This window comes from Prunus dulcis, chromosome 1 (assembly GCF_902201215.1).
Source record: "Prunus dulcis chromosome 1, ALMONDv2, whole genome shotgun sequence".
NCBI classification, from domain to species: Eukaryota; Viridiplantae; Streptophyta; class Magnoliopsida; order Rosales; family Rosaceae; genus Prunus; species Prunus dulcis.
This window is the reverse complement of record NC_047650.1, coordinates 10,423,241-10,436,798: the sequence shown is the minus strand read 5'-3', so window position 1 is coordinate 10,436,798 and position 13,558 is coordinate 10,423,241. Positions and strand designations below refer to the sequence as shown.

Below are 13,558 nucleotides of genomic sequence, written 5' to 3'. Positions count from 1 at the left end.
TTTCGACCAATATGGGAGCTCAAAAAACATAGGCTTGTGCGTCCAGTTCAAATGGGTAGAAGGTCTAGTCCGACTAACTGTTTTCCCGAACGGAGCAAAATCCAAACGGTTCAGCTGTTCCAAGATCTCATCACCGGACCATTCTCTAGGTCTGAGGCGACGCTCTGTGTTCCCGCCGAACTCTTTATCTTTTTCCCGCCATTCGTGGTCCCATGGCAACCATCTCCGATGACCAAGGTAACAAACTTTTCCTGCGCGCCAACCAGAAGTTACATCTTCCTTGCATACAGGACATGCCATATAACCCTTTGTGCTCCACCCAAAAACCATTGCATATGCTGGAAAATCATTCACAGTCCACATAACTGCTGCTCTCAAAGTGAACATCCTCCCAGTTGATTTATCGAACGTGCGAACACCGTTTGTCCATAAATCCTTCAGCTCATCAACCAGAGGCCTTAAGTACACATCAATTGACCTGCCAGGATCCTCAGTTATCAAAACAGTCATCATCATGTATTTTTTTTTCATGCATTTCCAAGGCGGCAAATTATATGGGAATGCGAAAATCGGCCAAGTGCTGTGGTGTTGGTTTAGAACCCCATACGGATTGAATCCGCCAGTGGCAAGTCCCAATCTAACATTTCGGGGATCAGCAGCAAACTCGGGGAACGTTCGATCGAACTCTTTTCATGCCTCCCCATCTGCAGGATGCCGCATCACATCATCGTCTACCCGTTTTTCCTTATGCCATCTCATGTCTGTGGCAGTATGCGTCGACATATACAATCGCTGCAACCTAGGTTTAAGGGGCAGATAACGCATGACTTTTTGTGGTATCTTAGTCGTTCTATTCGGGGATGTCATTTTGAACCTCGACTCATTGCATATAGGGCATGTATCCAACGTTTCATGCTCTTTGTAGAATAACATGCAATTGTTTTTGCAAGCGTGGATTTTTTCATAACCCAATCCAAGACCATGCAACACCTTCTGTGCATGTTTATGGTCTTTCGGCAAACAATTGTCCGTCGGAAGCATTCTCTTGAAAACCCCCAAAAAGTAATCAAAACACAAGTTCGACATACGATACTTTATTTTTCCGTGCATTAGCTCCACAATGGCAGTGAGAACGGAAAAGCTTTTGCACCCCGGGGATAACTCTTGGTTGGCATTTTTTAACAGTTTTTCATACTGTTCAAACTCCGCACTGTCTATTGGTGTAGGCACGTCATCTTCCCCTTCCCGATTGATGTTGGTCGATGCGAATGGAAAAGCATCCTGTATAATACCCATGACTTGATCATTAGGATCCACAATAGGTTCAACATTGTCCACTCTTGGGGCATTTGAAGACGAAGCATGGTCTACTTGTTCGCCGTGAAGGTTCCAAATGCTATATGTTTCAATCATTCCATTCCTTACTAAATGAAATCCAACATTTTCAATTGTCTCCCAGAACGTGTTGTTACACCTCCTACAAGGACAACGGATTCTAGTTGCACCCGGATTGTGTCTACGTGCAAACTCAATAAAATCCTCGATTCCATCCAAGTATTCGTCTGCGCATCTATTCGGGTTCTGTATCCACCTTCTTCTCATAATTCCTGAAACCACAATCACGACACAACAATCACAACAACTTCATACGAAGTTATAATGTCACCTTATGCCTCCGGTAAGGGCCCTATCCCATTCGGGAATGCATAGTCCTGTCACGTAACCTACGGTTACATGAGATTAGATTTCGACGTGGATTAATTTCGGCAGCATCTCGACACAGTTCTTGAAGTGGGCATAGGTATAAATACCTACGCACCACCCGAAGAACGTACCGAGATGACACCGAAATCTCCACAATCGAAACCTAATCCTGTAGTCGAAGATTATGTGACAACACTATGCATTACCAAACTGTCCAAATAATGGGACAATTCAAGAATTAATTGGACCGCAGTCATGCCTTACGCATCCATGCACGAAATCCAACTAATCTCGAACGGAAAACTACGTGTTACTAAACATAAAAATAAAAGTACGAAGTTAATTTCAATTAACTTCGTACATCACAATACATTGTGCTACGTCACGCACAATTTCACAACATTATACACATATAACTTCACAAAAAAATTACAAACATAACAAACAAACTTTTACAATAACATACCTTCTCAATCGTTCTCCACTAATCACTAATCACTAATCACAGATACCCCTAACGAGAACAAAATTAATAGCGTTAGTACGAATTTACATTAATACATTTAAACTAACTATCAAAAATACATACCCAATGAACGAACGTACTGAATTCGCAGCAGAGCAGCGGCAAGGGGAGTGAGAGAGAGGCAGAATGCAATTTCTGCATTCTGCCTCTGCAATGGCAGATACTAATATGAAGAAGAAGAACTTTGCGCGACGAAGGAGAAGAAATTTCGTCGCGCAAATTGCCGTCGCTAAAGGGCACTTTTCCGTCGCACAAAACAACATTTCCGTCGCGCATTTCTGTGCCGACATCGGCTTTTTTGCGCGACGACAAACATTTTCCGTCGCACATAAATTTCGTCGCGCAAATCATAAATTTCGTCGCGCAAGGTGGAAAATTTCGTCTCACAAAATCGCACCGGCATAATACATTTCGCGACGAAATTTGAATCCGTCGCGCAAAAAAAGTTATCCACCCTTCATTTTGGCACCAAAAATAAGTAACCCTAGTTTTCTTACGCGACGGTAAATTTCGTCGCGCTAAGCTGTCTCTCGTCGCGCAAGTTTTTTTCCGCGCCGAAAAAGCGCGCCAATTTTCTGTCCATCTTTACGCGACGAAGGATTGTAATTGTCGCGCAATATGTCCACGCGCGACGATTCTTGTCGTCGCGCAAGATTTTGGCGCCAATGCATTACTTATGCGCGACGAAATTAAATTTAAGTCGCGCATAGATTGTTTGCGCGACGAATGTGTTTGTCGCGCTAGTTTTGTGTTCTTTGTGCGACGCAATTTTGTTTTCGTCGCATCAATGTTTTTATGGTTCATGGCTTACCCAGTTTAGAAAAGGACTTTGAAGTTTGTGAAGGCTGCAAGCTAGGAAAGCAACATAGAGACTCATTCCCTATAGAATCCACTTGGAGAGCCCAGTTTCCACTAGAGTTGGTACACACAGACATTTGTGGACCAATGCAAACTGCATCAATGTCAGAAAACAGGTATTTCCTGTTATTCATAGACGATTGTACTAGAATGGCTTGGGTCTATTTCCTCAGCAGCCTTTGAATGTTTCAAGAAGTTCAAGGCTATGACAGAACTGCAAAGTGGACATAAGGTGAAATCTCTTAGAAGTGACAGAGGTGGAGAATTCATGTCAAATGAGTTTCATGAGTACTGCAGTGAAGCTGGAATACAAAGGCAGCTGACTGTAGCATATTCCCCTCAGCAAAATGGAGAAGCTGAGAGGAAGAACAGGACTGTGATAGAGATGGCAAAGTCTATGCTACATGAAAAAGGGCTTCCTTATGAATTTTGGGCAGAAGCTGTCAATACTGCAGTATATCTACTCAACAGATGTCCTTCTAAGTCTCTTAAAGAAGTGACACCATTTGAGGCATACACTGGAAGGAAGCCAGGTATTGCACACTTGAAAGTGTTTGGAGCCTTATGTCATGTGCTCATTCCTTCGGCACTAAGGCACAAGCTGGAAGAAAACAGTCACAAATGCATTCTTGTTGGCTATGGACTTTGTGAAAAGGGGTACAGGTTATATGATCCTAGAACTAGAAAAATTATCTTGTCTAGATATGTATATTTTGATGAAACTGCTTCGTGGAAATGGGAAAACACTAGTAATGTAGAGTTGAGAATGCCTATGCAAATGGAAAACCAGGATAATGCAGAACATGAACAGATGGTAGTTGATGAACCAACTCAAATCTTGGATACTCAAATGCAAGTGGAAGAAGAAACTGTACCTCAAGATGAGGAAATACTTGACAGGTCTCAAGTGTTTGATCACACACCTCATAAGTGGAGGAGTATTAGTGACATCATGGCAAAATGTAACATGTGCATTGTGGAACCTGACAGTTTTGAAGAAGCTGATTTGGATGAATCATGGAGACATGCAATGAAGGCTGAATTAGAGATGATTGAAAAGAACAATACATGGGAATTAGTTGACAGACCATTTGACAAACCAGTAATTGGTGTCAAGTGGGTCTACAAGGTCAAGCTTAATCTAGATGGCACTATGCAGAAGAATAAAGCTAGACTAGTGGCTAAAGGCTACTCACAAAAGCCTGGGATCGATTACAATGAAACATTTGCCCCAGTGGCAAGGCTAGATACCATCAGAACCTTGATTGCCCTTGCTGCACAAAAGGAATGGAGTTTGTATCAATTGGATGTGAAGTCTGCCTTTCTCAATGGCATTCTAAAGGAGGAAGTCTATGTTGAACAGCCACAAGGATATGACCAAAAGAATAAGGAAACCAAAGTTTACAAATTGAACAAGGCTCTATATGGACTGAAACAAGCTCCAAGGGCCTGGTATGATGAAATAGATGCCTATTTCAACAATACAGGATTCAAAAAGAGCTCTAGTGAAGCTACTCTTTATGTCAAAACAAATGACACTGCAGGCATTATTATTGTCTCACTTTATGTAGATGACATTATATATACTGGTAGTTGTCCCAAACTACTTGAAGAGTTTAAGAAAGATATGATGCAACACTATGAGATGACAGACTTGGGATTGTTACATCACTTTCTTGGCATGGGAGTGGTTCAAACAGCATCTTCATTCACCAAAAGAAATATGCAATGAAACTTCTTGAGAAGTTTGGAATGAAGGACTGCAAGTCAGTGGCAATTCCACTTGTGGTGAATGAAAAACTATGTAAAGAAGATGGAAGTGAAGCAGCAAATGAAAGTGAATTCAGACAGATATAGTAGGGAGCTTGCTCTACTTGACTGCCACAAGACCAGATGTAATGTTTGCATCTAGCTTACTTGCTAGGTTCATGCACAATCCCACAAAGAAGCATTTGGGAACTGCCAAAAGAGTTTTGAGATACATACAAGGCACACTTGATTTTGGCATTGAGTTTGTGAAAGGGAAAACAACTACTCTAATAGGGTATTGTGACAGTGATTGGGCAGGGAGTGAGGATGATATGAGAAGCACATCTGGATATGCTTTCACACTAGGCTCAAGCATGTTCTCTTGGGCTTCTATCAAGCAAAACACAGTTGCTTTGTCCACGACAGAAGCTGAGTTTTTGAGTGCTGCAGAAGCAACTTCACAAGCTAAGTGGCTAAGATTTGTGCTTGAGGATTTTGGTGAAGAACAAGTAGAAGGTACACCAATCCTATGTGATAACACTTCTACTATTGCAATGGCAAGGAATCCAGTTCATCACCAGAAAACTAGACATATCAGTCGGAAATTTCATTTCATCAGGGAAGCTATTCAAGCAAAAGATATTGAGCTAATCTACTGCAAGACAGAAGATCATATTGCTGATATCTTGACCAAGGCTCTGCCTAAGGATCGCTTCGTTAGTTTAAGAAGCCTACTTGGTGTGAAAACAGCTAAAGGATTAGAAGGGAGTGTTGGAATGTAATCCTGCAGCTGCTTTCTTTTAAGCCGAAGTCACCAAGCTCTATTACAATCATTTTATGTTTATTTTATTTGTGATGTAATTAGAACCATTGGATCATAGTCCAGGTGGATTCTCTAGCTTAGTTTTGGGATGACAAGTGTAAACACCTCATAGGGTGACAGCTGCAATTCTGTTAGAGAAGAATCTCTTCTCTCTTTTCTTTACCGAGTACACTACGTAAGCCAACTGTTTGTGAAAAATATATGCAACAGTCATTTCTCATCTTTCTCTTCTTCTCTGCAAATTCCTCATTTCTCTAAAATATACAAAACAAGCATAGAATTCTAACAAGTCCTATATATCTTGGTTGCCCATGGCAGTGGCAATCCCTATTGCAGCTAAAGCCTTTCATACCATTGTGGTATGTGTTCTTCTTAGTAGTCTTGGAGCACCAATTACAGAACTAGTTGATCTGATCTGGTACAACGTTTTACTCTTTTACGAAAACTCTCCCTTGAATTATTGGCAGTGTCGTTGATTTCATTAAGCTTTATTGAGTTAGTTAAACCTATGCTGTTGGTTTACAGCATATTTCTCTTATAAATATTCAGGAATCCACTAGCTAGCTACTGATTTGGCTTAAGTTTCAGTTTTGCTGCTGCATTTGTTCTTTTATGAAAAAATTGAAATAGTCAAGCAAATATTATGAAAGCTTACTACTGCTGCATTTGTTATGCATGTCTTGTGAAATTGCGGTGGTTGCAAATGCAAGCTTTAACTGGGTGGTCGATTAATTCATGTCTTGTGTAAATTGTTGGGCCTATCCAAATTGTCTTACCTCTTTTTAAGATTTCTCATACTTAATTTGCCTAATGATGATTTAGATTCTGGCGAAATCAAGATGTTGTGTAGAGTATGGTTGGATACATTTGATATGCAAACTAGTTTTATGAATTGGCCCATGATTGAATATTGGTTACCCTTAAATTTTGCAGGGTGTTATGGCAATTAAAGCAATATGTGCTGGATCTTTTATGAGTCTCTATATTGGTGAGTTTGTGTGCATTTCAATTACTAATTTTGGAACAAAATATGTGTTTATATATTTTTGTTGTTTGTGTTTCTATTTTACATGCTCTTTTTTTGTTTATTTCAGTATAGACCTAAACGGAAGGGCAAGTACACACAAAAACAATTGGACGAGGTTTGAGAATAATTGGCAATTCATGTCCTAGAGTGGCCTTTGTATTTGTATAAATACCTCCATATTGGAGAAGAATAAAGATGAGCAAATATGAGCATAACCTAAAAAATATTCAACCCATATTGTTTGACTTCATATGGGTGGCGTGTTAACAAGTACATGCAAAACTATTTTAGGGATTTATCATTTTATGACTACTCTTCACAATACACTTACTCTACACATAAAGATGATGAAGATAGTGAAAAATTTGAACCTCATAGGAACTCTATGTGGTCTTAAGTCACTCATGTATCTTACTATGCAATGTATAAAGTATAAAATATTGTAGTAAATCATTATATATAAATGATTATGGTGTGTTTAATCTTCTTTCATTAATTACTACATAATTTCTACACTCATAGTATTTGTCAGCTTGCTATATAATCAACTTAAATCAGTTAAATCCATCATGCAATACATTTCCTTCTAATTTTTTGTGATAAACTAATAGATAATTGACTAAATAAATATCTTCTAAAGTTTCAATAAAAATTTCCAAGTTTTTCTTATAATTTTCTTGGTTTTTATTCAATTTGTATCAATATCGATAATATCCCGATATTTCCATTCCGTATTTTTTGGACTATATATAGATATTTCCGATACTATCAATATTTTAGACCTTGGTTTGTATGTACAAATTAAGTTAATGGACATGTGTCAAAAAATTAGATAGTCCTTAGAAGTCATTTTATGAATGGATAAATTAGTTTTTAAAATTTTGAAAATAAGATGAATGAAAAAATAGAATAAATGAGTAAAAATAGCAGCACTCTATAAAATACTTATTAGAGAATCTCCTTACAAGTTTTTGAAACTGTAGTTGGATAGAGTAGTCGAAATTTAATGGTGATACATAGACGTTTAAAGCAGTGGCACTGTTAATGTATGCATTTTGAGTTTTTCTTTTGGCTTCCCTTGACAACTTTGTAATAGAATTTCTATTGTTATTTATCAAGCTCAAGTTTAGATTGAGAATAGCTTCTCTGGGTGTTCTTAACTAACAACTATCCTATGGAGGTTCAAGCAAATTGGCAAAGGTAAATTGTGCATTGCATAACATTGCATTAAACTGTTTTCATAAAATGATGACTAGTCATCTGTTTCTTGTATGACTAGTCATCCTTGCTCTGTAGGATTTCTACCTGGATAACCAACTTTTTTGTCATATTCTCTTTTCTCTCTCTGCTGCCATGTGTGATTCTGACCTAAGGGAATTTTTGTCTGTAAAGGCTAAGGAATTGCTCTTTGGGCAATCGTCTATTTTGGGTGGAAATTTAGGAAAGGTTGGCTTGCTATCTTTCCGTTCTTCTTTCTCATGAGAGAACCATATTTCAGCTATGAGTTTTTCCAAATTGAATTCTTTTTGAAAAACTGCATTTGAAATACAAATCTGCATCTAGTTTCATAAAACACTCTCTCATTTATATCTAGGTCAGATTCAAGACTGATTTCTTCAAGAGTATGGTTTCTTGAAGAAATTGGTCATTCTCCCTCGAATCCAAATTTTGGTTTCTGTCTGAGTTGAAGCTTGCAAGCTAGTGCCATGAGATGAACGAGCTGGAGAAGGAGCTACCATTGCCATGAAGAACTGAGATTCAACCTTTGCTAAGTTGGAGAAAAGATTGCACAAAGGAGGTATAGCTCATCTTCCTAAATAGATCTAGGTTTTTCTTGAGTAGCTTGCTTGTGTTTCTTTGTAAGAATCTTTTTCTACTTAGTGGATTGCCTGGTTGGTTGATGACTCCCAGTTTTTCCCAATGGTGGGTTTCTGGGTGAACAATTTCTGATTGCATCTCTGTAATTTTTTTGGGTTTGTGTTCTTGGTGGTTGACTAGTCATCGTATGAATTGTGGTTGACTAGTCATCATTATCTGATGTTTGGTGTTTGCTTGATTATGCTGTCTTCATACACTTTCACCATAGTTGTTGCTAGCACAGGGGATGCCTAAATTGACGGGTCCTTCTGAGTACCTAAGTTGTCACTATTAATTCTCTAGGCCTGTAGGTACATCTTGGTATACTCTGTGTATATTATTGTTTGGTATAATTCATATTTGACAGTTGACTAGTCATAAAAGTATTTGCTCAAGGTCTAGAATGTGTGAAGTTTATTGCGTCATTGACTGAATATCTTTTAAATTTACCCCTCATCACTTAAGTACCAATTTCAGGCACATGTTATAATTTTTAAGGACACTAATCCTAAAAGAAGAATCTAGCTGGGGAGCCGCAATTATTGATGGGTTGAATGGGAACAAAATGCACCTGAGCACCTCTCATGTCCTGCGGTTTTGATAAAAAGAAAAAGGAAAATAGTCGTGGACTTGTTTTCGTTTAAAAAAATAAGTCTTCTTCTTAGTTGCTATTTCGTTTTAAAATAATCGTGCATTCTATATTTCTCAACAACGTTGACGCTCACTACTTTATACTAGACAGTGGATAACACATTTATGTTGATAAACAAAGATTTTGAATATTAATAAAAATACGCTCTGCTAAAATAAATATATAAAAAGACGCAAGGGTTATTTTTTATTGTGATTTGTTATTATTTCAAATTTCATGGTTCTGTATATTGTTATATACTTGTTTTGTAATACGGTGTGTGTTATTGCATTTTATGTGCTACTGTTTGTTTACTATGACATTTATCATTTCAAAGGGAATGACATTTCTTAAAAGAAGAGAATTCTTGTTTAGAGGCGGGGGGATGGGAGGTGAGGATGGAAACCTGACCCAATTGGCTCTATTTTCGCCAGCTATAATTTTAAGTTTTAGCTACAAAATAGTAGTCACAATATCATTGCACTATCTTCTACAATTATCTAGAAAGAAAGTTGACCCAAAAAAAAAAAAAACTAGAAAGAAAAAAAATTAAACAACGCATCACAATGCGAATTTACATAGCATGGACGCATAAAACAAATAAGAACCCTGCTTTACTGGGAAATTGCAAAAGAAACAAACGTCAGAGCTATGCCCACCAACAGCAACAATGACCATTTCTGTAACTCCAGATCTCTTTGGTGATTTCGGAAGTCCACATCTCCTCGTCATCATCATCGATTTCCTGCTCTACTTGTTCCTGTGCGGTTTGTTTGTTTTCCAAGTCCGCACCACCTACGGGGACTGGGGCCTCCTCAAGGTCACCCACCTCAGCAGCATGAATCCCCTGCTCTACTTGTTCCAACAGACTACTTTGTTTGTTTCCTTTGTTGGCAGATTTTCGTGATTTCTCGTTGCGATAAAAGTATTCGGAGATACACATGTAATAAATTAGGTTAGCAAGACTTGAGTAAGTTAATAGTTCGAAAAAACTATCCAGGCGACTCCCATTTATGTTGTCATGGAACCAACTTCGCCTAAACACTAAAATGCTAGAAGCTGTAACTAATTTTCCAACACCAAGGATGAGCTCAGAGATGTGGGATGCATAATAGTACCTCGCCCTTAGTTTATCATTATTAGCAATTCGATCAGCAAGGAACTCAGTCAATCCATTTAGGGCTAGCCCTTCCATCAGTCCCAACAGGACGAACTGTGGAACTAACCACGCAGCGCTCATAGGAATTGTCTTATTCGTGCCATGTTCGCGGCTCTCAGGGCTAACTAACTTCAACCTCTTTCCCTCAACCAGCCAAGCAGCAACACAACATAGCATAGAACAAGCCAATCCGCAGCCAATCCTCACCAGCGTAACCGTAGCCTTTCTCCACTGCTTTGGAATCAGTAAGTCGTAGATAAATGAGACTAAAAAACTCGAGAATCTGCTAACTAGTATAAAAATTACAGCCACGTCCATCACTGACCCAGTGCCACTCTTTGTATCCAAACTACTCATTTGTTCAAAAAAGAAGGTGCTCCCTGTTGCCTCCACCAAACTGTATGCAAAGAAGGCCGACCACATAGCTATCACTTCTATGAAAAACCCCTTTTCCGCCTTCAGTTCTATGAGTGGCCAAAACTTTTTTCTTTTCCCTTCTTCTGGTGGACACGAGCTCGAGGAGGATGAGGTCACTCTTGTGACCATGCAAATCTCTCCTCCTCTTTCTTCTTCTTCTTCTTGTTCAACTGGATAGACAAGGGATAATTTTTTAAGATAGTCCAGACGAGATTTCCAAGTAGAATATTCGTCAATTCTACTACTTACCAAGTAACAGGAGTAGCCAAGCAAGAACAGCAAATAAGAGACTCCCACTAAAATTGTTGAAACCATTAACGTACTTTTCCAGGACCCAGTATTTTTCCAGGACGGAGTTGGAAAGAAAACAGCTAGCAATGCACCTAAAAACCAGGGATGGCGCCACAAAGCTTCTTTACGAGTTTCCAGTCGTTTTAAATAATTTTCATCTGTGGAAGGTCTTTCTTTGTCTTCAATGAAATATTGATTCTCAAGAAATTCGTTCAAGGTAGCCGATCGACCAGCTTCTCCTAATACTATCAGTACCACTGCTCCATAGTATACCTTAGAGACAGTTTGTGAGCTCACAAACTTATAACAAATCCACAATTGAAGCAGTCCCTGCATATATGCATGCAACTAATTAAAATATAAAAGGTTTTTTTTTTTTTTTTTTTTTTTAAAAAGGTAATGGTACTCACATTAAGCAGTCCCTGCTTGTATGGATGCAAGATTGAATTGAAATGGTACTCACACTAAGCTTAATTTTAAGTTTTAATGCAACAAGACTTACAAGAAAATAAGCGGCACTTGTGGAGACAATCATTTTAAAACGAGTCATGTGCGTGTCTGATATACGAGCAAGAACAATCACCAAAATGTCTGATACGCCTTCTTGGACATTTGTAACTAGAGCAGCCATTGCAAAATTGCTAGTACGCCAATTATCAGCGAGCTACGTTATTAAGACAGACACTAACGCATTGTTTACGTAGCTGTGGCTGAATACCAGACCTATGTGTATATATATATATATAATTTCATATCACAAAGCAACAGAAGAAGTCAGAAACATACAGTCGTTGGTTTCAATTCCAAAACCTGCTCGAATGAAGTAACGTTAGATAAACTCAAAATTCAGTGAATTCGACAGCGGTGAATAACCTCTGATGGGTGTGGTAGCCATGGAAAAGTAGAAGTGGTTTCCAGGCCACTTTCTCACTGAATCAATGCATTGGCAGGGAAGGATGTTGCAACGACCCCAGAAAAGCCCTACGCGAATCATACTTTGAAGCCTCACTATTGAGTCCGCTCTGTAAAATCCTCTCATGGCAGGCAAAACCTGCAATCATAGCTTCCAAAATGCATTAATTATATAAATTAGCTAGTGAATGTATAGGTTAAGATACTTGCGTGGATAATTTGGTTGGTTAAAAATACTGAAAATACATGGAAAACACAAATGAACATGAATTAATTCTTAAAGTAAAAATATATATTTATGTTCCGAGAGAAAGACTAGATGCAGATCTAGAGATGCCTACCTCCAAGATTTACCCGATCGACTCTCTCCACTTCTGTGTATTGTCTGGAAGAGTGAGTATGGATGTAGAGAAAAAGAGAGAAAGAGGATGAAGGTGAAGGAGAAGGAGAAGGGGAGTATGGATATATTGAGCCTCTTCAGTTTTTATACTAGTGGTGTACTCTCCCTCGCTTTGGAGGTTTCCATGAATGAGCATGATTTCGACCAAAAAGGGGAGGAGAGGATTCTGGGTGTTTCCCCCTCTCTGCCTTTTTTTGCGTCGGAAAGCGTTTGCAATGGTATGTTATATTATTATATTTGCATCGCCAGAAAAATGGCGCAATGGCTGAACGACAAACATGTTTTACCAACGTTGTAGTTGACCTGTGGCTTATATGGAGACCCTTGTCTTCTGTTTCCTTTCCTTTTAGAAAAGTAGTATTCCTCTTCTTTGTCATTTTCTTCAAAAGAAACAAAAAAGAGCCCCAACTGAAACAGTTCCCATGACGATAAGCATGGGCAGCGACTTTGTGAGCCGCCCTATTGCAGTTACGCAGTGTATGAAGGAAAGTCTAGTTTTGCTTTTTCTACAGTACATGAACAGTACATTCATTCATGTACTGAGTACAAACAAACACTTTAAAATATATTTTCGTTGACGGGATATATATATATATATATGTTCAAAAGATGCAAAAATTAAAATATTCAAAAGCGAAATAAGCACCTTTTTAACATGAGACCATCTGTTTTAGTTTGAGGTTTCAAACTTTAATTGCCGTTTTCAAACTTGCTGAATTCTTGGGATACATGCACCTCTCAGTCTTCTGGTTTTGATTTTAAATATATATATATATTTATGTAAGAAATTAGTCTTCGTCTCTTTTTTTTTAATAATTAAGAAAAAGTCTTCGTCTTTTTTTATTTGAAAAATTAAGAAAAAGAAGAGAAAGTCTTCTCTTCTTTCATTAAAAACAACAAAAGAAGAAAAGAGGAAGTCTTTCTCTTTTTGGTTGCTATTACAATGGTGGCTTACTATATATATATATATATATATATATATATATATATGTCTTTCTCACTTGCCTCTTCCACACTGCCTAAGCAAACTTCCTTTGCATTAGTTTTTCTCACAGAGTGCACCTTCTCCTCACCTCTCTCTCTCTCGCACGCGCACAGAGTAAACATTCACACTCACAGAGTGCATCTTCCTTTGCATTATATGTTTTCATTGCTATTATTTTTGGCTAATACGCATTTCGTTTTGCAAGAGAAGAGGGAACTT

At 38.3% G+C, this 13,558-nt stretch overlaps 1 protein-coding gene across 1 annotated transcript; it reads right to left on the bottom strand.

Moving 5' to 3' along the window:
- Positions 1–9,824: 9,824 nt before the first annotated feature.
- On the bottom strand, positions 9,825–12,081 carry LOC117612687 (protein NRT1/ PTR FAMILY 5.13-like). Its single transcript, XM_034341380.1, is given in 3 exon segments — positions 9,825–11,372; positions 11,545–11,765; positions 11,916–12,081. Coding segments are annotated over 3 exon segments (1,935 nt in total).
- Positions 12,082–13,558: the final 1,477 nt, after the last annotated feature.